At 43.5% G+C, this 25,870-nt stretch overlaps 1 protein-coding gene and 3 non-coding genes across 7 annotated transcripts in view; 1 reads left to right on the top strand and 3 right to left on the bottom strand.

Annotated features, from left to right (window-relative positions):
* Nucleotides 1–3,539: 3,539 nt before the first annotated feature.
* On the bottom strand, nucleotides 3,540–3,610 carry TRNAG-CCC (transfer RNA glycine (anticodon CCC)). Its single transcript has one exon. It is a non-coding gene; the product is annotated as a tRNA-Gly (tRNA).
* A 3,910-nt stretch (nucleotides 3,611–7,520) lies between these two features.
* On the bottom strand, nucleotides 7,521–7,592 carry TRNAH-GUG (transfer RNA histidin (anticodon GUG)). The gene has a single exon. It is a non-coding gene; the product is annotated as a tRNA-His (tRNA).
* A 677-nt stretch (nucleotides 7,593–8,269) lies between these two features.
* Nucleotides 8,270–8,343, top strand: TRNAN-GUU (transfer RNA asparagine (anticodon GUU)). Its single transcript has one exon. It is a non-coding gene; the product is annotated as a tRNA-Asn (tRNA).
* A 16,531-nt stretch (nucleotides 8,344–24,874) lies between these two features.
* LOC138447439 (myomegalin-like) overlaps nucleotides 24,875–25,870 on the bottom strand; it is a 66,223-nt gene continuing 65,227 nt past the window's right edge. For all 4 annotated transcript variants that reach the window (XM_069603328.1, XM_069603319.1, XM_069603339.1 and 1 more), the window contains one exon: nucleotides 24,875–25,106. In XM_069603328.1, coding sequence (XP_069459429.1) covers nucleotides 25,015–25,106 — 92 coding nt within the window. In that variant the 3' untranslated portion in view covers nucleotides 24,875–25,014. The remainder of the gene's footprint in view (nucleotides 25,107–25,870) is intronic.

A 25,870-nucleotide genomic window follows, 5' to 3' on the forward strand; every position in this document is an offset into this window, starting at 1 on the left:
CTCAAAATTCTCCAAGCCAGGCTTCAGTAATACGTGAACTGTGAACTTCCAGATGTTCAAGATGGTTTTAGAAAAGGCAGAAGAACCAGAGATCAAATTGCCAACATCTGCTGGATCATCGAAAAAGCAAGAGAGTTCCCTAAAAAGCATCTATTTCTGCTTTATTGACTATGCCAAAGCCTTTGACTCTGTGGATCACAATAAACTGTGGAAAACTCTGAAAGAGATGGGAATATCAGACCACCTGACCTGCCTCTTGAGAAACCTATATGCAGGTCAGGAAGCAACAGTTAGAACTGGACATGGAACAACAGATTGGTTCCAAATAGGAAAAGGAGTACGTCAAGGCTGTATATTGTCACCCTGCTTATTTAATTATATGCAGAGTACATCATGAGAAATGCTGGGCTGGCAGAAGCACAAGCTGGAATCAAGATTTCTGGGAGAAATATCAATAACCTCAGATATGCAGATGACACCATCCTTATGGCAGAAAGTGAAGAACTAAAGAGCCTCTGATGAAGGTGAAAGAGGAGAGTGAAAAAGTTGGCTTAAAGCTCAACAGAAAACTAAGATCATGGCATCTGGTTCCATCACTTCATGGCAAATAGATGGGAAACAGTGGAAACAGTGACAAACTTAATTTTTGAGGGCTCCAAAATAACTGCAGATGGTGATTGCAGCCATGAAATTAAAAAACATTTGCTCCTTGGAAGGAAAGTTATGACCAACCTAGACAGCATATTAAAAAGCAGAGACATTGCTTTGCCAACAAAGGTCCGTCTAGTCAAGGCTATGGTTTTTCCAGTTGTCATGTATGGATGTGAAAGTTGGACTATAAAGAAAGCTGAGCACCAAAGAATTAATGCTTTTGTGGTGTTAGAGAAGACTCTTGAGGGTCCCTTGAACTGCAAGGAGATCCAACCAGTCCATCCTAAAGGAGATCAGTCCTGGGTGTTCATTGGAGGGACTGATGTTGAAGCTGAAACTCCAATACTTTGGCCACCTGGTGCGAAGAACTGACGCATTTGAAAAGACCCTGATGCTAGGAAAGATTGAGGGCAGGAGGAGAAGAGGATGAGATGGTTGGATGGCATCACTGACTCAATGGACATGGGTTTGGGTGGACTCCGGGAGTTGGTGATGGACAAGGAGGTCTGGTGTGGTGTGGTTCATGGGGTTGCAAAGAGTCGGACACGACTGAGTGACTGAACTGAACACAAACATAAATGCAAATTATGAAAATTAAGGCTGATTGCTGAAGAGATAAATCTTCATCTTACAGTTACTAAAAGAATAACAATAACAGAAGCAGATAGGATTAGAAATTAACTAGAAAAGCAGAAATTTTAAAGTTAGAAATAAATATACAGAAGAGAAAATATAAATGGTTGACGTTGAAAAGACTACTAAAGCTGATAAAACTGTTCAGAGAGAAAAAGGAAGTCATTGCTACTAAACTTGTAGACATAAGGGAACAATAAGTGAATCTCTTAAACACAAAATAAATATTTTAGAGGAACTGAATCCTTTGTCCCAATAATGAATTTTTTTGTTTTTTTTTTTTTTTTGCGGGGGTGGGGAAGAACTAGTCTACAAGCACTATTTCAAGTCAGAATTTTAAAATCTTCCTGCAAAGAAATCTCCAGGACTAAAAAATGTTCATTAGAAGAAATGGCTCCTGAGCAAAGAAATTCCAAAAGAATTAAAAGATGGCACATTTTCTCCAATTTATTGTATGAGTCCAGACTAAAGCCAAACTCTCCAAAAAATATCATGTAACAAACAGAAGTTATAGGACTCTCATTGCTGAATATAGCTGTAATTTAAAAATACTGAGTCAAGTAATGTGTTACAAAAGTATGTGAAAATAAAGAAAAATAAGAAAAAAAGTATGTGGAAAGTGTTAAATACTGAATCAAATAATATAGTAATGATGTATGTAAGAAGTAGTCACAAAAAAAAAAAAAAAGAAGTAGTCACTTAGTCATGTCCAACTCTTTGGGATCCAATGGGTTATATAGATTCTGTATTCATCGAACTCCCCAGAAAAGAACGCTGGGGCAGGAAGAAGGGAGCAAGGAGTTCCTCCTGACCAGGAGATTGAACGGAGGTCTCTTGTATTGCAGGCAAATTTTTTACCATTTGAATCACCAAGAAAGCTCATTGAATGCTATGACAAAATTGGTCTTATCTTGGAAAATAATTGATGCTGTTTAGAAAATAAATTAATCTAATTAGCCACATTAACTATGTAGAGGAAGAAAATAATAATTACTACACAGAATACAGGGTTCCAAAATCACTGTGGACAGTGATTGCAGCCACAAAATTAAGATGCTTGCTCCTTGGAAGGAAAGCTATGACAAACCTAGACAGCGTATTAAAAAGCAGACACATCACTTTACTGACAAAGGTATAGTCAAAGCTATGGTTTTTCCAGTAGTCATGCAGGAATGTGAGAGTTGGACCATAATGAAGGCTGAGCACGAAGAACTGATGCCTTCAAATTGTGGTGTTGGAGAAGACTCTTGAGAGTCCCTTGTACAGCAAGGAGGTCAAACCAATCAATCCTACAGGAAATCAACCCTCAATTGGAAGGACTGATGCTGAAGCTGAAGGTCCAATACTTTGGGCACCTGATGCAAAGAGCCAACTCGTTGGAAAAGACTCATGCTGGGAAAGATTGAAGGCAGGAGAAGAAGGGGACAACATAGGATGAGATGGTTGGATGGCATCACCAAATTCAATGGACAGGAACTTAGGCAAACTCGGAGAGACAGTGTGTGCTGCAGTCCATGGGGTCGCAAAGAGTCGGACACCACTTAGCGACAGAACCACTATATATATAGTACTGTTGACACGCATTTCCAGGTACATGAGATCCTTCCTGGAACACTGATGGGCTCACAGGACACGCAGAGGCCGAATTAGCTGACGATGTTAAATTCATCACAACGTCCGGCGCACAGCCTCAGAGACATCTTGCCACTGCTGCGCAAGACCCCGTCTTTGCATCTCCGCTCCTGTCGGCGCGGATTCCTTCCCTCAGGCTTTCCTCTACCTTGGCCGCTGGCGCCGCCTTGGACACTGGGGGGTCGGCCGGGCCGCAGCTGCTCTCTTAATTCTCGCTCCCTGGTGGGTTATGGCCCATTCGTCAGCCCAAGCTCCAGAGTGTGAATCAGTGACCTGATGGCTCTTTGGGTTGCTAAGACCTTCTGGGAGAAAAACTGAAAAGTAACAAGTCCAAATATTCTAAATCGAAGGCCCACAGAAATACACATTGGAAGGTAGGAACCCACCAGCGAGGTGGTTGCTGCGCTGCCAGCCACCAAATGCTTCTCCATATACCCAGACACCTCAGAGCTTTGCAAAGCCCCAGTTGACCTCGTCCCCTTACAGTCTTCGGTTCAGAACCACCTCGAGGTTTTCAGTTCTCCTTTTCCTGCTCCTGGTGGCCAGAACCGCGAACCGCCTACTATTCAGACCTGACCGTGCACTAGGCAAAACAAGGAAGTGTGAAAAGCACTTGGGCACTATGCACTGGCCGGGAATCGAACCCGGGTCTCCCGCGTGGGAGGCGAGAATTCTACCACTGAACCACCAATGCCTTGCCACGAGTGACCTTTTGACAGCTCTCCAGAAACAATCTCCACAATAACCAAGGGCCTGGTGGTCGGGAAACAAAAGACTTCCCAAATAGGTGTTGTCTTTGGAAGATAGAACTCACAGACTGAAAGGCACTCAAAGGAAAGGCTTGCAAAAGAGACTGACAATTAGGCAATAGCATGCGGTGGGGACAACCAAATGAAATATAGAAATATTGGTTTTGTTCGCTCACATTACAGCTCTGATAAAGGCTCTTTCCAATCACAGAACAGACCCTTGCAGAAAAACATCGGCGATTCATTCAGATCCTTTGTTTGTAACCCTAGACCTTCAACTGTCAACCTTAAGTTTTACCCAAAAGAGTCTATGCAATGGTCTTAAAGAGTCTGAGAAAATGGTCTAACTTGCTAAAATAGGCAAGTAAAAAAAATATTTTTAATTAAAAATTTTACATTTAAGACTTCAAAATATACACGTTCTAAGGTTACTTTCCATTTACAGTTGTTACTAAATATTGGCTATATTCATCATGTTGTACAATACCTCCTTGAGCCTATCTTACACCTAACAGTCTGAACCTTCCGCACTCCCAACCTTATGTTGCCCCCCAACTCACTGATAACCATTAGTTTGCTCTTTTAATCTTTTGTTGTTGTTGTTGTTATATTTACTAGTTTGTTGTGTTTTTTAGATTCCACCTCTAAGTGAGATCATACAGTATTTGCCTTTCTCTGTCTGACTAATTTCACTCAGCTTAATGCCCTCCCAGTCCATCCATGAACAGCAAATGGCAAAATTTTGTTCTTTCTTATGACTGAGTGGTATTCATTTGCCTCACTGTATCCTGAGTGCCCTTGCACAGCCCAAATCTGAACATGCCTGTGGCCTAAAGCCACCCAGTGTCCCCATATTCCTTCACTAAAATGTCTTCTTACTTCTAGGACATGTACCTGCTTCTCCCCCTCCTTATCATCAAGATACCTCTTGCCAGTTCCCAAGTCCAGCAACAGTGAAGTAACTTGATGTTTCAGGAACTCTCTCCCTTTCAGGGACTTGCTTCTCTCTACAGGGAGTCCTTTCACAACTCCCTCTTCATTCTTCAAACTCATCCTCGTTCTTCAGGTCTCAGTTCAGAAGTTTCCCCTGGAGAGACTTTCCTGACTGCCAGAATTGAATGTGTGATATGTCCACTTTGCTTTTGACATTGTGTTCTAACAAAATCACATTTTACTTGACTTTGTCTTCCAAAGACATATTTTCATAAGAAAAAGATTTATATTTCCCACAAAAACCAAGACTATGTATGTAAATAAAATATTTTCAAGAGATAGCACAGTGCCTAGCATAGTTTATAGTCTAGAGTTGTTAAATAAGGGAAGAGAGAGACAGGAGCAAATAAAGGAAAGTTTCTCTCTCTCACACACACACTAACAGATAAAGAAAAAATAAATTTAGTGAGATAGGCAGAATGATGAGTCTGCAAAGCATCGGAACTGCAGCATAACAACTGAAAAAGGTGGAGAATAAAATGATCAAAAATAAAGTTTTGCTTGAGTGTAATGTGCTAAAAAGATCTTGAGTGGATCTTCAGAGCTGAAAACAACTCAAGAGATGGGAAGGAGAGGGGAAAGGTATGGTGTGGTGTGATGAAGGGAATAAACCTTGGTGCGAAAACCTCACTTATACTTTTGTGTAGGTCTCTGTGAGACACCAGAGTCTGAAAACTGGCTATTTTGATCCTTGGGCTTTTCTAAGGACTTAAAAGAGATGCTCAGGAGGAGAGAAACTCTGGGGCTCTGCACTGTGCAGTGATTGTGCATGGATTAGTGCTTGGCCTATTTCAGGCTAATTTTTTTTTAAAGAATAAAAAAGGGATAATTTGAATATCAGACAAGGCAAAGGGCAAAATAAATTTATGTTAGACAGAAGAGTAGCAATCCAGCATCTATCCAGAATCAAATGCAATCATTCTTCTCATTGCCCTCCTTGAATGACCAAAGAGGGTGGGGCTAAAGGGAAATCTTGGAGTGAAATTTTAATTTATTCACCCTTTCGTAGGTCTCTCTCAAACACAAGAGCTTAAAAGCAAGGCCATTTGATTCTTGGCCTTTTCAGCAACTCAAAAGAGTATCTTACCTGGTTAGTCATTAATTCTGAAGAGAATAGATTAAATTCACTTAGGTGTCCACTTCAATAAATTTTTGTTATAATTTATGTTACTGTTATTGAATCAGGAGAAGAGGATATCAAGTTGCTTTAAAATTTTTTTAAAAAAGAAAGAAAGAAAAAGAGCTTTGGGAGAAGAGAGGCTTAATTGTCATTCAGATCTTCTGAAGTAACTCAGGCACATCTCCAAATTTTGAGCCTCCCAAACTGTCTCTGGGTCCGGAATGCCTGTTTAGGGAAGAATTGGTGTTTGTCTCAAGAGTGAGGGGAAAGGATTTGGAAGGCACCAAGCCACAGGAGGGCGAAGAGAATGCATCCTAAGTGAGGAAATGAAGTCCAGTATTTTGATTTGAATTCCACATCTTGATGGTGTTTCCTGACCTAAACCTCCTATACAAACTTCTGTTCTGGGTGTGCTTTGGGGGCTTTGTTCTGCATTTTGAATAAAGAGGCCTGTATAAACTGATTTTTTGAACTGGCCTTGCAACATCATTTCTGTGACTCTTCCTGGTGAAGCTGAGAGCAAGGACTTACAGGAGAGCACTGGTGGTTTAGTGGCGGAATTCTCACCTCCCATCCAGGAGATATGGGTTCAATTCCTGACTAATGCACAGCTTAAGATGCTGTCTTGGAAAAATCAGTTTTTGCAGCCCTCTGAAGCCACAAAGTGCTTCCAAACCGCTAATGCTGCAGACCTCTCCTGTTGGGAGTATGTCTTTCGAGTTTATCCACTAAAACCTCTGAGGTTTGGAATTTTTGAAACCGAAACCATTGTCACTACATATCCTTTTTCCTATCCCAGTCTCGGACTACATTGCACTATGTTGTTTCATACCCAGGAAACTTAGTGTCAAGCCTAAGATCACATAGATTTTCTCCTATGCTATCTTCTGGAACTTCTATAATTTAGCATGTTCCTTTTAAGTCTATGAACTATTTTGAGTTAACATTTTGTGAAAAATGTAAGGTCTATGTAACTGCACTCAGAAATTGCATAAGTGAGAGGAGGCAATTTTCTGCAGCTGTTGCTAGTGGCAAATAAGGTTATGGAACCATGAGTGTTTAGTCATGGTAACTGGCAGCCACAATCTACTTCCTAGTCACCTTTTTAGTGCTCTTCAGTGGCAATAAATATTCCACTTTTCTACGACCTGCCTCACTGCTCCTCTCCCCTCTGGCATACTAAAACCTCTAGGATAGAAAGCCATTGGTCTTGCCTTCCTTGACAATTTCCTGTCCATTACTCCCTTTCTTTCAATGGAATTTTATGCTCACATCCACAAATAACTAGTAGAATGGCATTTATATGAGCCTTTCCCAAAAGCTGTAGTTTGAAATTATCCTAATGTCCATCATTTGTGACACAGTTTTATATTAGCTTAATGCCAAAATTAAGGTGTGAGAAATTCAATAACATACATATGTATCAAAAACATCATGTCGCTTGTTAATAGCTAGATAGAAAAATTATACATTCATTCACATGAACTTGAAGAAAGAAGCCTGAAGGAGTAGACATCAGAGTTAAGTATCAGAGGATGGATATGCATTACCTGGAAAGTATCAAGGGCAATGCTTGAATGATAAAAATTTTCTGTCGATCCTGGTGACAACTACACATTACAGTATTAAAACAGCTGCCCATTAATGATACAAACATTTTGTTCTGTAAACACAACTTAATGATTTCCTTTCAGGCCAAGAGTTGTTTTGGCAGATACAATGCAGAAGATAAAGACAAACACTGCCGTGACTCGGATTCGAACCGAGGTTGCTGCGGCCACAACGCAGAGTACTAACCACTATACGATCACGGCGCGCCACTGTACGGTAGGCAAGATGCGATATTGCTCTTTTAACTTTGACAAATCCGTTCCAATTACTGTGCTGCTTTATTGTTGGATAATTGCAGGCACTCCTGATTCTCTCTCGCACCTTCCCTCCGTTACGCCCTCTCAAGTCTGTTGCAGTTTTCATTTCCCCTGCGTCCAGTCCTTGTCTCTGCACCTGCTTCCGGAAGTTATCTTTGCTTTGTCCTTGCCGCCCCTGCTTCATTCCCGCCTGTTTATATTTCTGTTTTGATAAACCGTCCCCAAGCCCTCTTTCTGGCTCCCTTGGCCGGCTGAACGCAGGGAGAAAGGGGGCAACGCCAGGGGCGCAGACGGTCGAATGAAGGCAGAGCAAACTGGGAGGCAGCACAGAGTCCACTCGGGGTTCAGCTTCCCTGGGGCCCGCTCGGATCAGGTCCGGAGCGGCTCCGGGGCTCTGCATCTGCGGGGAGCGTGGCGCCAGGCGCTGCGGGGACGCTCGACTGCACTTCTGCTTTCGGAATCGCCCGACCCCCGGCTTCCCCACAGGTTTCCCTGGTGTTCGGAGGCTTTGGAGCGGGTATAACTGTTCGGAGAAGGATGAGTGGCTCCTCCTAGCGTGGAAGGCTTGCTTGCAATCTAAGGGAAAGAGGTGGGGGAGGGGAAATAGGGCGACACCTCCAGGTGTCTCTGTGGCGCAATCGGTTAGCGCGTTCGGCTGTTAACCGAAAGGTTGGTGGTTCAAGCCCACCCAGGGACGGTTCCTACTTTTTCAGAATGAAAACAGGGTGCGGTTATTACTACCCTGCACATTCCCCTAAAGGTGCAGAAGTCCTCCATTACCCTTTTGTTCCCTGAATCTTATGCACAACAGGAGGACATAAGCGAGGACATCACTGATCCCCACGGAAGTGCTCTGGAGGAAAACAGGTTACTTAGAATCCAGGATTCTTCATCTCATCGTTATCCTCTGGGTTCCTTTTAGCAATGAAGTTTCTCCCATTGTTTGTACTAGTATTTATTGAATCCTTCCCATCTAACTTTGAAATTCATTTGGCTCTATGCATTTTCTGTTACAATGAATACGCATTCATCAATCTTGTGCACATATCTTATAGGACAGAGTTCCGGAAGAGCAACTGCTCTATCATAGTGTTTACATGGTTTTGTATATGGTTCCATTCTCTCACCTTCATTGGCCTATTAGCTATAACTGTGTTTTGTTATTTTAGCGATTGCTTTAGGCTTTACAACATACATCTGTAACTCACCACAGTCTGCCTTCAAGCCATGTCACACCTTTTTACATTTCTCCCCTACTGGCCTTTATGCTATTGTCATGCATGTTTACTTTGCTTATGTTATAAACTCCACAATCTATTATTGTTACTTTTCTTTAAACTGTCACATGTTTTTAAAAAGGTTTAAACAGTAATGATAATACCAATAATAATAATAAATGTATATTTCTCCCACAGATGCCATTTTCATTGTCCATCAATTTGTGTACATCCTTATTTCCAGCTAGTGTGAGTTTCCTTTTTCCTGGAGGACGCTAACATTTCTTGTAGTGTGGTTCTGCTGGTGATGAAGTCTTTCAACATTTGTATGTCTGTAAAATTTTCATTTTTATCTCTCCAAGACTTTGGGAGGGGGGTGGGGAGAAGTGTAGAATTCTACATAAACTGTTTCCCACCCCCTCCCCCCAATCCTTTAAAGATGTTATTCCACTATCATCTTCTCTTTTTTTTTGTAACTGTATATATCAGAGTTTATTTTCCTATTTCTTGATTCCTTTCAAAAAGTTTTTATTTTTAAATTGGGGTATAGTTGCTTTACCACTATCTTATATCCACTGCTTCTGATGAGAAATCTGATATGATCTTTTTGTTTTCTGTCGTGCTTCTTTTGAGATTGCTTCTTTTTCAGTGGAATTGAACAGTTTAATTACAGTGTGTTAGGGTCCATTTGGTTCCTTGTTTCAGTGGGCTTATAATTTTAATTATGATTGTAATGTTTTCTGTCATTATTTCTTCAAAAATATTTTCTTTCACGAAATTTACCCTCAGTGTTTTCAGGGACTTTGATTATATTAGACTTTCTAAAATTGCCCTACCCTTCACTTACGCATGCTATTAAATTTTTTTTTTTTGAGTGGGAATTTCACTGTGGATATTTAAAAATTGATTGTGGCTTTGTGTTCCATTATCCTTTTTTTTTTCCCCCTGCAATGTCTCATCTATTGTTAATTCTAGCTGGTGAATGTATCATCCCAGATATTATATTTTTCATCTCTGAAGTTTGGGTCTCATCTTTTGTCTATGCTCTACATCTCTCCTTAACTGGACATATGTAACACAGTCATAATAACTATTTTAAAATCCTCTCTATAATTTAAAATCTGGTTCAGTTTGGATAGATTATTTTTCCTCCTTATGGGATATGTTTTCCTGCTTCTTTGCATTCTTGGTATTCTTTGGATGCCAGACATTGTCAAAGTTTTGTTTTGGGGAAACTGGCTATTTTGGCATTCCTATATATCTTGAGATTTATTCTGGGGGACAGGTAAGTGACTTGTAACTACTTTCATGTTTTTGGACCTTGCTTTTATGATTTTTAGGTAAGTCAGTCTAGGACTGAGTGTTCCCATGAGTGAGGCAAAATTGCTGAGGTCTCTAGCCAATGGTCGAGGAATGATGAGTAGCCCAATATGGCTGGTGGGAGTGAGTAAGATTTTCTGCCCTGTGTGAGTAACAGACACAGTTCTATGATCTTTTCAGAATTTCTTTCCTTGTCATTATGCAATTGCTCTGCAAGTAGGCTCTGATCAGAACTCTGTTTACTATTTGAGGGAGATCTTTTTCATATGTCTGGATTCTCTCTTCCATCTCTCTCATCACTGGATCTTTGTCCTATGGACTCCAGCTACTTTGCTCTCCACAGGCTCTTGGCTTTATCTTCACTATCAAGGAGCTGGCCTCAGATCTTGTTCCCCATGCCCAGTTTGCAGTCTCTCTGAAATTAGTAAGCTGAACCAATGGTAGGGCTCACCTTGCTTGTTTTTCATCTCTCCGTGATTTGTCTTTTTATTGCCTATTTCCATTGTTTGGAAAGCTAGTGTTTCATGTCTTTCTTCCTCCCCACCCCCGCCCCCCTTGGAAGCAGGGAAGAAGGGGAGGGTATTTCAGGCAAGAAGATAAATAAAATTTCTGTCACTCCACATTTGCCAGGAGCTGAAGGCATCTTTTTATGTTCCTAGTTGAGCTTCAGTAGGAGTTGTGTTTATTGATATTCCAGTGTATTGTTCCAATTTGATGAAAGATCTTCTTCTTGTCAGTATGACAAGCTTTCTATGCATCTATCTGTTCATCCAAACTGGGGAGTGGTGCCCTCCTAAGCAAGAAATACAACAGAAGGGCAATGTGGCCATTACCCACAGACACCCTACTGCATATGTTCAGCAACTAAACCTCCAAGATGTTTAGAAAGTCTTCGAACAACTTCCAATTGTTTTTGTTGTAGCCAAGAGCCCTGGGAAGCAAACTCACTCAGAAGGACAGCGCGGATAGTGGAATAGAGTTTATTATACCAGTGGGTCTGAGGCAGAGATTCCGCTTTAGTAAGGGACGCCGACCAATTTTTGTGACAACTTTTTATACCCAAAGCATACGTGCCCAAGCTCACAACCCCCAAATTCTCTAAAGCCCACTCTGGACAATGTTAGTAAGAGATACAATCAGGTTACAGCCATAAATTTACATTCTAAAGTCATCTGGACATGCAGTTTAGCCTACATCAACAATGGGTATTATTAAGATTACAGATAGTGATTGATTACATAGTGGACATTGCATTCTTTTTGGCTCCGGGAAGTCTAGGTACGGGGTCAGCCTGGTTTGGTTTCCCTGTACCAGAGAGGTCTGCTCTGCATTTTATTTCCATGGCCTCCCAATATACAGTCCAAAGTTCACCGAGAGTGTAACATGGAGTTCCCGTTCTTTTCAAAATGGAGTCAGTCCAGTCAGAGCAGCTTGTTCCTTTCCCTCTGCATTTTCAGTAGCGACCTACGTGACTGGGTACTAGAATGACTTGAGATTGCCTCCTGCCACGTAGCTTACCTACCGGAGTTAGGGAAACCACTGGTCTCAGACATTTGCTCCTCTTGCCTTTCCTTTGTGGACTGCCTTTTGCCTTCATTGTATGCACACACTTTAATGACTGGGCTGCCTCCTATACCAGGGTGAATTAGCAAACTGACCACTGTCTCCATGTGATTCCTTGACAGTGTTTGAAAAAGAAATTAGCCTACTTGAGACAAATCATCAGAACCGAGAATCCTGCTACTGATAATGCATCATGTGCAGACCTGAATACCAAGAATTATTGGCACACCTTCCCTTGGTTCTTCTGTTGAATCTCCGGAGCATAATTGGGCCCTTTGCCTTTATACACTAAATATGGTTCTTGGACAATCTATGTGTGTGTGTGTATGTGCGCATGTGCGCGCATGCCTGTGTATGGGTATTTCTCTTTGTCTGTCCTCCTCTGTCCCTCGTACTCTAGGCTGCCCCCAATTTTACCCATTTTTCTCTCCTTCTCTTCTGTTTTCTGGGGTCTCTTGTTAGAATGCCTTTCATCACTGAACACATATTAGGGGCTTACTAAGTGCCAGGCCCTCCTCTGGGAGAGATGCTGTGTGTTGAGCAAACCCAAGACAAACCCCTGCCTTGCTGAGCCCACATTTGGAACATAGCAGAGCATAACAGCTTGGCACTGTGTCCTTTCCAGGTGTGGCCTCCCATTTCCCTCCCATGGCACTAACAGTGAAAAAGACAAAGAAAACCTAACAAAGAACAGGAAAGAGTGACTCACAATCTAGAAGGCAGGTAACAAGGAACACACCTGCCCCACACATAAATTTTTTTTTAAAATAAATAACATTTTAGGGAAAGAAGTCTCCAGTGACAGCTCCTTAATTCCTGGCACAGACGTGTGTTTTACACTTCTTAAAGTGACAGGGATGGCCATGCTCACTGACATCCCTTAAAGTACTGACACCTCCTCTTAATCTGTGACCATATGGACACTTTATAATCTATAAAAATAATGAGGTGGTTATCCCAAAAATGGTAGGTAGAATAATCAACATAGTGGCTTCTAGAATTATGACTTAGTCTCCATTTATCATATGGTATATTATTTAGGCTTAGTTGCTCAGCTGACTCTCTGTGGCCCCATGGACAGAGAAGCTATGAACCGGAGGCCACCAGGCCTCTCTGTCCATGGAATTTCCCAGGTAATAATACTGGAGCTGATTGCCATTTCCTGCCCCAGGGGATCTTTCCGACCCAGGGATCGAACCCTTATCTCTTGTGTCTCCTGCATTGGTAGGCGGTTTTCTTTACTGCTAGTACCATAGGAAGCCCATGGTACATTTAATTTATTACAACACATATTTTAAAATTTTATAAAAAATATTTATAAGATTTAAGTTTGCTTATTGGACCAGTAAAACCAGTGTAGGAAAATCAGACAGTTCAGTGTCATTAGAATTTTGAAGAGAAAATAAATCCAAGACTTCTACAAACACTGGATTAGAGCTCTTTGCCACCAATATTTTTTTCATTATTAGAAAATCTGGAAGACAACATAAAACAGCTTTTAGACTGAAGTTACTAAACTAGTGTGATGCATACAGGGCTTCCCAGGTGGTGCTTAGTGGTAAAGAACCCACCTGCCAATGCAGGAGACATAAGAGATGCTGGTTCCATTTCTGGGTTGGGAAGACCCCCAGAAAAGGGCATGGCAACCCACTCCACTATTCTTACCTATAGACTCCCCATAGGATTGCAAACAGTCAATTGCGAACATGCACACACATGATGCATAAAAGGAGTCATTTTTAGAAACATAACATGACAGGAACATTGTCTATGTCATTATATGTCAATTATTAGAATTCTTAAAAGTCTTTAAAAGTATTTTTTCTTTTACCTAACACCGACGATCACAAATTTATCCAGAGCTAAACTTTTTTCCTGAGCTAATTTCCCCCTCCCTCCCCCCGCCGAGTTATGGATCACCAAGAAAGGAAGTTCAAGGAAAAAGGAGAAAACCCAACCCATGGATTCCATCCACCGGGATCCTGGAACTAGAAGTTCAGTGACTACCTCATTTTGGAGAGAGGCACAATGGATTATGTACTGCAAACCAGGTTGCCTCTCTTTGCTTGGACTCAGATTGGACCCAGGGCCAGGCCAAGGCCAGGGTGAGACAAGACTACATACCATGATCACAGGGCAGCCAACCCTCTGACAGCACCAATGCAGACAATTGTGGGAAGCTCTTGAGAACTCTCCCTCTCCCTTTAATGCATTTCCCACCTGATCCCTTCATCCTCCCATCACAGGAAAGATCCTTTATCTTTCTGTCCAGTTGAAACACTTTATGCTCCCTGCAGAACAAAAAGAGCCGGGCAAGAGACAAGAGGGCAGCTGCACTTCCCAGAAGGGTTTTTCAGGAGGTGGGTGGTTCTAGCGCTCAGGCTGACCCAAGACCCCAGTGCCCAGCAAGGCGACCAGGAGGAGTTCCAAGAGCAGGCAGTGCTGGGGGGATGACAGCCTAGTAGAGTTCCTACAAGCACAGGGCAAGCCTGGCCTACACTTTGGGGAGAGCAGAATAAAACACTGCCTGAAGCTTCTCTGCAGCCTAAAGAGAACAGATTTCAGGTTCCTGAAGGGGCAAGCAGGAACTCTGTGCAAGGACAAAGGCTTCCCCTGACCTTGGAGGACAGGTCCTACAGGAGCTGGTTTTGAGGGAAAGACCAAAGGAAAGGAGCAACAGTGGCCCAACCAGTGGTCTTGAGTTGAGATGCCTGCAAGTTACTCTCAAATGATGGAGCAAATCGTGTAGATGGAGAGAATGAGAAAGCAAATGCGGGAAAATGTTAACTGTGCAGTTGGGACAGAATATACGATATGAGGATTTCAATTTTTTTTTGTATTTTAAAAGGTTTTATGTTTTTGTTTTCTTAATGAGTTTTTAGAACTCAAGTCCCAGGTTCTCTTTGAATGAAAACTCCATATGTGAGACACTAGGTTTCTGAAATAAAGAAAGAAAAGACTGGAGGGGAGAAGTCCTGGTGGTTCATCACATTTCTCTTCCCTGACCTGAAGGGCACCTGGCCACAGGAACCCTGCACAGGGTCTTGCCTGTGCCTTGCAGCAAACCACCTCTGGTCAGGAAGAGGAAGATTTAATGCAATTTAGAGCTTTCCTGGGAGAAGGCAATGGCAACCCACTCCAGTGCTCTTGCCTGGAAAATCCCATGGACGGAGGAGCCTGGTAGGCTGCAGTCCATGGGGTCACGAAGAATCAGACATGACTGAGTGACTTCACTTTCACGCATTGGAGAAGGAAATGGCAACCCACTCCAATATTCTTGCCTGGAGAATCCCCAGGGACAGGGGAGCCTGGTGGGCTGCCGTCTATGGGGTCGCACAGAGTCGGACACGACTGAAGCAACTTAGCAGCAGCAGAGCTTTCCTGACCTGGAACTGAATCCAGACCACAGCAGTAACAATGCCAAATTGTAGCTACCAGGCAACCAGACATTACCTTACTACCTCCTCCCTCTAATTTGGCTTTTCCAGTTGAAAACTGACAGTAAAGGTTAAATTTCTGAGAGTGGCAGAGCAGAAAAGGAGGTGAGTCCCAGTGGCCCAGGGCTGCATGCACCTGGGCAAGGCTCCAGCCCTTGTCTGCTCAACTCCCTTCACTCTCTCTCCTGGGTGATATTCTGGGCTCGGAGGCCAGGCTGAAAGGTGACAGGCTGGGTCCCTCCTGGTTTGGTTTTAGTGCTGTGTACAGCAGAGCCAAGGTCATGCTCTCTTTCTGAATCTCAGTTTCCTTGTTAGGTGTTCTCAGCGGGTGATGAGGGGATAGGTCTGCTTCCTGATCTCTCACCTGACTCCGGGGTCTCTCCTGACAATGGCACATGTAAGGACTCCTTTCCATGCAATTCTAGAACCTGAAATCCTTCATCTATGTGTCTTTGGGTTGAGCACTGGGATGTTGACAGTCTCTTAAGTTCTGTCGGGCAAACCAAGTTGTTCCACAGGTGTGCTGAGGTGGGGAAAAGCGAGTGAACTTCACAGGGAAAAGCTTCTTGGTTTTCAGAGATGAAATGCCTCTCAGCGTGTAGAGGAGATTTAGGCACCAGATGAGAAGGTGAGGGCATTTCCAGAGGAAAGCTAACCTGAAGCTGGCTTTGTGCCCTCCTTGGACTTCCTGTGGCCTGGTCTTCAAAGTGACTCAGAGCAGACAAAGGGAGGTCTGGTTCCTAGTGCTGAATAGGCTTTTAGGTAATTCGGGAATTTCTCCTGTATTTGTGGGTGGGCCATAAAAGTGCAGCTGCACACGCTGCTATAATCCATCTCTCTAGCCCAGTTTTTTGTGTGTTTTTTTTTTCTTTTTTGATATGTGTATGTTGGGGGTGGTGGTGGTTTAGTCATCAAGTCGTGTCCGACTCTTGTGACCCCGTGAACTGTAGCCCGCCAGGCTCCTCTGTCCATGTGATTTTCCAGGGAAGAATACTAGAGTAGGTAGCCATTCCCTTCACCAGGGGATCTTCCCCATCCAGGGATCGAACCCTGGTCTCCTGCATTGCAGGCAGATTCTTTATCGACTGGGGCGGGGAGGGCTGTGGGGGAGCGGTGGGAGGGTTTAAAGGTGAAAGTAAGTTTCAGGGAGAAGAAGAAAAAGCATGTAAACATACAGCTCTGTTTTGAACCGGGACCTTTCACGTGTTAGGCGAACGTGATAACCACTACACTACGGAAACCAGATAACTGTTGTTGTCTAATGACACATCTCAAGAACTGTACCTCTTACCACGCCTGGCCACAAACATTCTTGAAAGGAAAAGGACTGTAGGGGCACAGGCGATCCCTCAGGTGAGGAGACTGAACTCTGGCTAAGGTTCCTCGCCTTCCCCGAAACGAGGTCCCTGGGTCCCCAACAGTCTAGCCTGGAGGTCCGGCACCCAAGGTAGGGTCTCCAGTTCCACAGCTATGCATCGGAGTGTAAGGGTCGCCACTGCTGACTCGCCAGTTTCCAGAAGCCGCAGGAGCCGGGGGGTTAGATGTCAAGACTTCCATCACGCTTTCACGTTCAGCAGGAAGCCCAGCAAAGGCTGACGGCTCAGGTCTTTTATCTGTTTGAAAATAGCGAGCATCAACGCCGGCAGAGCCATTCTTCCCCGCCTGTACTGAGTTCGTTTGCAGACCAGGCCCCGCCTCAAGCCGCGGGGGAGCCAGGCTCGGTCAACGCAAATCTCATGGTGGTTCATTCCTCATCGGTTGAGGTTCTTCTTTAAGGATAGCTTTGCTTTATCGTTTACAATGTCTAAAACTTCAAAAAAAATTAAATTAAAAAGAACTTTTTATTTTATATTGGAGTATAGCTCATTAACAATGTTGTGACAGTTTCAAGCGGACAGAAAAGGGACTCAGCTGTACATAAATATGTATCCATTCTCCCCTAAACTCTCTTCCCATCCCGGTAAGATGTCTAAAACTTATTTGCCTTTTATAATATTCCAGTTCAACGGATCATGGAGTGCGAATCTTAACCTAGAACCACAGAGAGGTAAAGTCAATTTCCCCCAGAAAGCAGGATGGGTTTTCGTGTTCACTTCACAGCATAACGCCAACGGGCAGAAAGCATTTCTTTTTGCTGAAAGAATTTAATGCTTTGTTGTCTGTGTGTCTCCCTGTCCCTGGTTTCCTTTAGAAGTTAAGCTTCACAAGCTTGGGAATGCATATGCGTTTTCTCCTGCAGTGGTTTCTTCTTCTTTTCTTAGTGCGACGGTCACAGCCATTTCCTTCCCGTCTGAGGTTCAGGGGCTCCCACCCGGAGGAGCGCGCGGGCCGCGTGCGCACCGGCCCCCGGGCCGCAGGGCTCCGCCTGGTTCCGCGTGGACTCCGAGTGCAGTCGCGGGTGCAACTGCGCGGCAGCACCCTCACCAGCGCTGGAGCCTGAGTCCCCACAGAGGCGGACATGAAAATAGATCAGGACCTTTCATGAGATTCCCCTGCTTTCCTCCCCTTTAGGACCTCCCACGTCCAGCCAGAGGAGCGGATTCGCGGTCTTTTCGGCTGCGTCCAGCGCGCTGCCGTCCTACGTGGACAAGAGGAGGGGGTGGCAGTCCTTTCCCCGACGGAGCGGGGGCACAGCGGGTGCCCGAGAGACCACCTTTCTCAGCAGAGTCGTTTGCCCAAGTCCAGAGTCTCGAAAAGGAGGGACTGGGACTGTGTGGGACTGAGAAGCAAACGCCAAGTCCTGACTATTTGGATGTGGGTCTGAGGAAAGCGCGGCGTCAGGGACAACTGGAGGTCTGAGCCCAGGGAGCTGGAGATGGTGTCATCCAAGGCGGGAGAACCGCAGGGCAGCAGGTCGTCGGGGGAAGACCGGACGGAATCCAGGTCTGGGTGTGGAGCCTTGTTCGCAAGCGCTTTGCATCCAGCCCTCCCGGTTCCTGCACCCGCCTAGAGTCTTTCGTGTCGCTGGGGATCCCGAGGTCTCACCCGCGGGGCTGTCCTCCCGCCTCTCCCGCCCCCGCCCCGGCGACCTGCTCTCCACGCGCGCTCGCCGGGAAAGGGCGCGTCTCCAGGGCAGTTGTGAGGTGCGCCGGCACTGGGCAAGTCGTGGGGACTTGAAAACCAGGCAGACCTCGCGGGCGCGTCTACTGTCTCGCAGAGCGCTCGGCTTTTGGTGTGGGGCTTATTCGGAGAAAGCAGGGCACAATTGTTTGGAGGGGGGCGGGGTGCAGGACTCAGAACTCGAGGGCGAGAGACACCACACAGTCGTTTCAGGTTTCCTATTGTTACTTATGAGGACAAGAGCACGTAGTTCCCTGGTGATCTAGTGGCTAGGAATTGGCGTTTTCACAGCCGCGGACCGGGTTCGATTCCCGGTCAGGGGAGGCTGGTTACTTTTTTTTTTTTTTTTTTTTTTAAGTTTTGGCTGCATCTCCAGCAATCTTCACTTCCTGCCCACAAGTGTTATGTGTCCCACCGTCCAGTTGCAGTGGAGTCTGCATCAAATCCTTCAGCCAATGAGGTAGAATCCCAGGGTCCAGGGCATTTCTTAGGGTGATAGAGGGGAGATGTGAGGAGCAGTCGGAACAGCCCCTCACCTCCACTCCTCCCTTCACCAGAAACCTAAAGCCTCACTTTCAGTGTCCCTCTAAAGAGAACTTGGGACTTGAGTACCAATTGTTTTGTTACTGTTCGGTCGCTAAGGCCAATCTGACTCTGCCACCCCATGGACTGCAGCACACCAGCCTGTCCTGTACCGTCTCCTGGAATTTGCTCAAATTCATGTCCATTGAGTCAGTGATGCTATCTCACCATCTCACCCTCTGCTGCCCTTTTCTTTTGCCTACAATCAGCATCAGTTTTTTCATCAGTCTTTTCCAATAAGTCAGCTCTTTGCATCAGGTGGCCAGAGAATAGGAGTTTCAGCTTTAGTATCAGTCCTTCCAATGGATATTCAGGATTTATTTATTTTAGGGTTGACTGGTTTGATCTCCTTGCAGTCCAAGGGATTCTCAAGAGTCTTCTCTAGCACAAGAATTTGAAAACATGAGTTCTTTGGTGCTTAACCTTCTTTATGGTCCAACTCGCACATCCCTACATGACTACTGGAAAAACCTTAGCTTGACTATATAAACCTTTGTTAGCAAAGTGATGTCTTTGCTTTTTAATATGCTGTCTAGGTTGGTCATAGCTTTTCGTCAAAGGAGCATGTGCCTTTTAATTTCATGGCTGCACGAAACTGGCTGAGTACTTATTCCTTTAAAAAGTACACTGAAACTTACGAAAATTTGCAAGAAGAGTAACTGCATATATTCTCCATTTCAATGCATCAATTAACATTTCCCCACATTTGTGTTCTTACTCTCTCTCCGTATACATGACTTGCTCCACCATTTGAGAGGAACTTGCAGACATCCTAAGATCATTGGTTGGGCTGCTATTGCTCTTTTCCTTTGGCATCTCCCTCTCAACCAGCTCCCATGGGACCTTGTCCTCCAAGACTCGGGGAAGGTTTTGTCCTGGCAAGGAGGCCCCTCTTGCCCCATTCTCTTCAGGCTGTAAGAAATTTCAGGCAATGTCTTATTCAGCTCTCTTTGGCAGTGCAGGCCAGTGGCTATAGGAAGGCCACTAGGCTGTCATCCCTGGCCCTCCACAGCACAGGCTGCCCTCCAGCCTCCTCCAGATTCCCTTGGTGGGCAGTGGGGTCGTGGGCCAGACTGAACACTAGAACCACCTACCTCAGGAGAGAGCCTTCAGGGAAGTACAGCTGCCCCCTTGGCTTTTGCCAGGCTCTCTGTACCCTGCTAGGATATCATTTTACTTATTTTTTCATTTATAACTATATTTTTTATGTGTACAGTATATTTTAACTTCTGTATACATTACAGCAAGTTCACCATTAAATAGGTTTACTTTCCATCTCTTGCCGTATAGTTGACTCCTCTTACTCACTTTTCCCTCCCCACTTCAGTCTTTCCCTCTGATAACTGTTACCTATTTGATAACCATTACCTGTTTATATGTTTGTTTTGAATGGTTCAGATGGTTCATTTTAAAATTTAAAAAAAATATTCCACATGCGGTGAAACTGCATGCTGTTTGTCTTCCTTTGAATGATATTTCACTTAGCTTAATACCATCAAGTCTATCCATGTTGTAGCAAATGGTAAGATTTCACCTTTTTTTTTTCCCCTAAGGCTGAGAAATCACATGGATTCCAAACCACTAAACATTCCCATAATGTGTGATATGTCAGGATGAAATCCCATCATTTCTGGTTTAAAAGTTTTGTTCTGTTCTCTCAATATCCAATGTTCATGGATATGTGCCAGATAACTATAAACTAATAAAGGGTGATCACCACAGCACCTTCTATGTTTATGGACTTAATAAATAACCTACTAATGATAACAGTGCATGGAGTCCCTTATGACTGTGTGGCAGGGTGAGACAGGAGGAGTAATATCAAGACAGTTATGTCTGGAACAAAGCAGAGTACAAAGTGCCCACAGCACATAGCCATAGAAGGGGCTGGCAGGATGACATCCATGCTATTCCAGATGCTCCAAAAAGCAAATGGTGAGAATTAATTAAATGTGCAAGGACTTCATTAGGGAAAATACCCATTTGCAAGGAAATAGGAAGGTACTTAGGAATGATGAGAGATGCCTCAGGTCATGAAGCAAATCTGACTTAGTAAGGAAGAGAAGAGAAGGTGTCCAAGACTGCCTGCCATGAAGTCTAAGTTCATCAAAGTCATTGTGGAGTCACTGAGCCAAACCCAGCCAATGAAGAGTCTTGTCTCTCCCAGGAGTGGGTCTGCCTTTCCATCCCCACTGCACTCAGCTATTGGCAGGGAGCAGCCCATGGGAGATGCAGCCTCAGAGATAGATAGATAGATAGCACAACTGGGATCTTCAGTCAATTTTATCTCTGCATTAGGAAGGTCTATAAGGCCATCAGAGCAACCAAACCCAGGACAGATGTAAGACTACATAAAAGTATCAGTGATTGGCTAAGTACAGGGAACAGAAATAAGAACAATGGTAGAACTGTCTCCTCTCCTCTCCAGTTTGGTGAAATACTGTCACTCCACCTTCTTTTGTTCTACCTTCGGTTTAAGCTATAAGTGGCAACAAGGAATTAGTGGACCCATGAGCCACAGATGTGATTATCTCTGTGCCCTGGGCTGATCTCATGAGAGAAATCATCTTGTTTACAGAATCTTGATTGAAACTATAATTTTTCCTCATTTTAAATTATGAAAGAATGATAGACACATTTACAGGAGCCTTGGAAAATACAGAACAAAGTTACATATATTTCCACTATATATTACAATTATTTGAAAGTAGGTAACTTAGGATTTTTAGTTGGAGTTTCAATATCAAACTCTCAAAAATAGAATAGACAGAACAGTAGAAGGATATAGTAGACCTGAAAAGGACTATGAACCAATTCAACAGAATTATGATTTATACAATTTTCACACAACAGCAGGGTACAAATTCTATTCAAGTTCCCATAGACTATAAACTAGGAGCCATTGGAACATATCCAGGGACATAAAACAGGGTATAAAAATTTCATGGTATAAAGGTATTGAAATCATACAGTCTGTCATATATATGACAGATATATATATATATATAATATATATATATACATATATTTTCTGGTTGTTCAGTTGCTCAGTTGTGTCTGACTCTTTGTGACTCCATGGAGGGGTCTCCCTATACTTCACCATCACCCACAGCTTGCTCAAACTCATGTCCATTGAGTTGGTGATGTCATCCAACCATCTCACCCTCTGTTCTCCCCTTCTCCTTCTGTCTTCAATCTTCCCCAGCATCAGGATCTTTTCCAATGAGTCAGCTCTTTGCATCAAGTGGCCAAAGTATTGGAGTTTCCGTTTCAGCATCAGTCCTTCCAATGAATATTCAAGACTGATCTCCTTTAGGATGGACTGGTTGGATCTCCTTGCAGTCCAAGGGACTCTCAAGAGTCTTCTCCAACACCACAGTTCAAAAGCATCAATTCTTCAGTACTCAGCTTTCCTTATGGCCCAGCTCTCACATCCATACATGATTATTGGAGAAACCATAGCTTTGATTAGACGGACCTTTGTTGGCAAAGTAAAGTCTTTGCTTTTTAATATGCTGTCTAGGTTTGTCATAGCTTTTTTATCAAGGAGTAAGCGTCTTTTAATTTCATGGCTGCAGTCACCATCTGCAGTGATTTTGGTATATATATATATATATATGTATTAAAAAGGGATTTATATAAGGATGTACACACTACTACATTTAAAATGGATAGTCAACAAAAATCTGTTGTATAGCACATGGAACTCTGCACAGTGTTATATGGCAGCCTAGATGGGAAGGGGTTATGGGGGAGGAATGGATACATGTATATGTATGGCTGAATCCTGTTGTTGTTAATTGGCTATACCCCAAAACAAAATAAAAAGTACAAAAAATACAGATAACATTCATTCTCATAAAAAATAAAGCTTTAATTAATGTAACAAAAAAGTTACATTTTTCATTAAACTTTTTTTTAATGAGTCTCAAATTCTGTGACAGACTTTTAGTCAAGTTGTTTTAATTAAAAAGTACTGATTTTAAAAACTAATAACTTAAAACTGCCACACACAAAATATACGGTCCACGAAACATTCGCCTTTCCTTCTGAAGGTTTTATGATGCATTTTTATCATAAGCCAGTCTTTTGCTATTAAACGTAAATGGCCAACTGAGATGAACAGTTCTAAGACTGTTCTTCCACCACTGATTAAGACTGGGGTGGCAGATTTGGGGGATAATATTCATTTAGCCTTCTGAGCTTTCTGGGCAGACTTGGTGACCTTACCAGCTCCATCTGCCTTCTTGTCCACTGCTTTGATGACACCCACAGTGACTGTCTCATGTCACACACAGCAAAACGGCCCACGGGAGGATAGTCAAAGAAGCTCTCAACACACATGGGTTTGCCAGGAACCATATGAACAATGACAGCATCACCAGATTTCAAGAATTTAGGGCCATCTTGCAGCTTTTTTGCAGAATGGCAATCAATCTTCTTCTTCAGCTCAGCAAACTTGCAAGCAACGTGAGCTGTGTGACAGTCCAGCACAGGTCTGGCCAGCACTGATCTGGCCTGGATGGTTCAAAACAATCACCTGAGCTGTGAAGCCAGCTGCTTCCATTAGTGTGTCATTTTTGCTGTCACCAGCCACAATGACACAACGAACATATTTGACAGACATGTTCTTGACATTGAAGCCCACACTGTCCCCAGGAAGGGCTTCAGTCAATGCTTCAAGGTGCATTTCTACACACTTCACTTCAGTTGTTACATTGACTACAAAATGGCAGGCTGGATGAAGCACAAGTTGGAATCAAGATTGCCGGGAGAAATATCAGTAACCTCAGATATGCAGATTGACACCACCCTTATGGCAGAAAGTGAAGAACTAAACAGCCTTTTGAAAGTGAAAGAGGAGAGTAAAAAAGCTGGCTTAAAACTCAACATTCAAAAACTTAAAGATTATGGCATCCAGTCCCATCACTTCATGGCAGATAGATGGGGAAACAATGGAATCAGCGACAGATTTTCTTTTCTTGGGCTCCAAAATCACTGCAGATGGTGACTGCAGCCATGAAATTAAAAGACGCTTGCTCCTTGAAAGAAAAGCTATGACAAACCTAGACAGCATATTAAAAAGCAGAGACATTACTTTGTCAACAAAGGTCTGTCTAGTCAAAGCAATGGTTTTTCCAGTAGTCACGTATGGATGTGAGAGTTGGACCATAAAGAAGGCTGAGCGCCGAAGAATTGATGCTTTTGAACCATGGTGTTGGAGAAGACTCTTGAGAGTCCCTTGGACTACAAGGAGATCCAACCAGTCAATCCTAAAGGAAATCAGTCCTGAATATTCATTGGAAGGACTGATGCTGAAGCTGAAGCTCCAATACTTTGGCCACCTGATGCAAAGAGCCAACTCATTGGAAAAGATTCTGATACTGGAAAAGACTGAGGGCAAGAGGAGAAGTGGGTGACAGAGGATGAGATGGTTGGATGGCATCACCGACTTAATGGACATGAGTTTGAGCAAGCTCCGGGAGTTGGTGATGGACAGGGAGGCTGGCATGCTACAGTCCAGAGGGTTGCAAAGAGTCAGACATGACTGAGCGACTGAACTGAACTGACATGTCCTCTCATTAATATCAATCCATTCTTAGTTTGAAAAAGATCAAAATAAAATTTACTATTCAATATATTAGCATATATTTTGTTACCATTTTGAAAATTCAACAACTACTATCTCCAGGCTTGAGGCAACTCTGATCTTCATGATTCTGAGAAGCAGTTTCTGTCACTCTCTCTAATGGAGTTCACCTGGGTCTTGCCAACGGTTTTCATTATAAACATTTGGATTTTATCCTACTATATTTTCACATGTGATAGTTTTTTTTCTTTCCAAGCATGTAATAGGGCTCAAGGATCCCACAGGCCCACTCTCAATAGATCTAACTTTTCCCCTACATTGGCCTTTCTGATCTAGTTCTTCAAATAGAGATAGATAATAGAGAAAATGTATTTTTCCTTTAATATTTTCTTTGAATTTCAGGCCATTATGGCCTGCACAAATTTTACTTTTTATAGTCACTCAATAAATACATGCAAATAATTTTTAAATAATAATTTATTAATTTGATCCATTCATTTAAAGGTAATATCTGATGCCTCCAAGTTTACACCCACAAATGCTGTTGGATAGGGCTGGAGAATCTGGAGAACATTCCTCTAGACCCTCCCGGTGTTGTGTCACAAGATGTCCTTACCAGAGCCGGAAGAGTGACTCTCAGTGTATGAATGAGGAGTGGCGAGGGACACATCTGAAGCTGACTGCGCAGCACCTGGGGAGGGAGAGACAGAGCAATGAGGTCTAGAGGGATTTAGGGAACTCTCTTCAATGACTGCTCCCAACAGAAACTGACATTTTTTCCCCTCCTATTCACAAACAACAGGAAGTGGGAAAGGTAGAGAGAGAAACACCAAGCTGGTATCCAGTTCACAGCCAGTAACTCTCTGGTTATCTGGGGAAGGGACTTACACGTGAAATGTGAATTTCCCACTGTGCTTCACTCCTAGAGCTTGTGAATCTAGGGACTTGCAAGTGGGACCTCATAAGAAGCAACCTTATCTAGACTGGGCTGTGTGAGTCCGGGCAATTTTTATACTCTCCACTCTCTGTGATTCTGCAGCTGGCTATTGCTGCAGAACGGAGGGATATGGAAGTAACCAAGTTTGGGTTTTGCCCTGTGTAAGTCTGAAAACTCCAGCTTGCTTCCCTCTAGGCCCTTTTCTTGTTATAGAGCTGAGGTATGGACTCCGGGTTCTATGCATGGAAGCCAAAGGTAGATACTATTTCTGGAAATAATAACAAACCAGACAAGTCACACATTTGGGTAACAGATGCTTTCAAAGATATACTTCCCTTCATCCACCAAAATTCTGGCAAAACCTGGGAGCCTCATGCACTGGGACAACAGTCTGATGTGGCTGAGTCACACCACTATGGGCCACACCCTCATGTCAATGGCTCCGGTTGTGGAACATAGTCTTTCCCCCTAACTGGCTGCTGCTGTGATGTTGTCAGGGCCCTGGTCACTATATTCCT

The sequence above is a fragment of the Ovis canadensis genome, chromosome 1 (genome assembly GCF_042477335.2).
Source record: "Ovis canadensis isolate MfBH-ARS-UI-01 breed Bighorn chromosome 1, ARS-UI_OviCan_v2, whole genome shotgun sequence".
Classification (NCBI taxonomy): domain Eukaryota; kingdom Metazoa; phylum Chordata; class Mammalia; order Artiodactyla; family Bovidae; genus Ovis; species Ovis canadensis.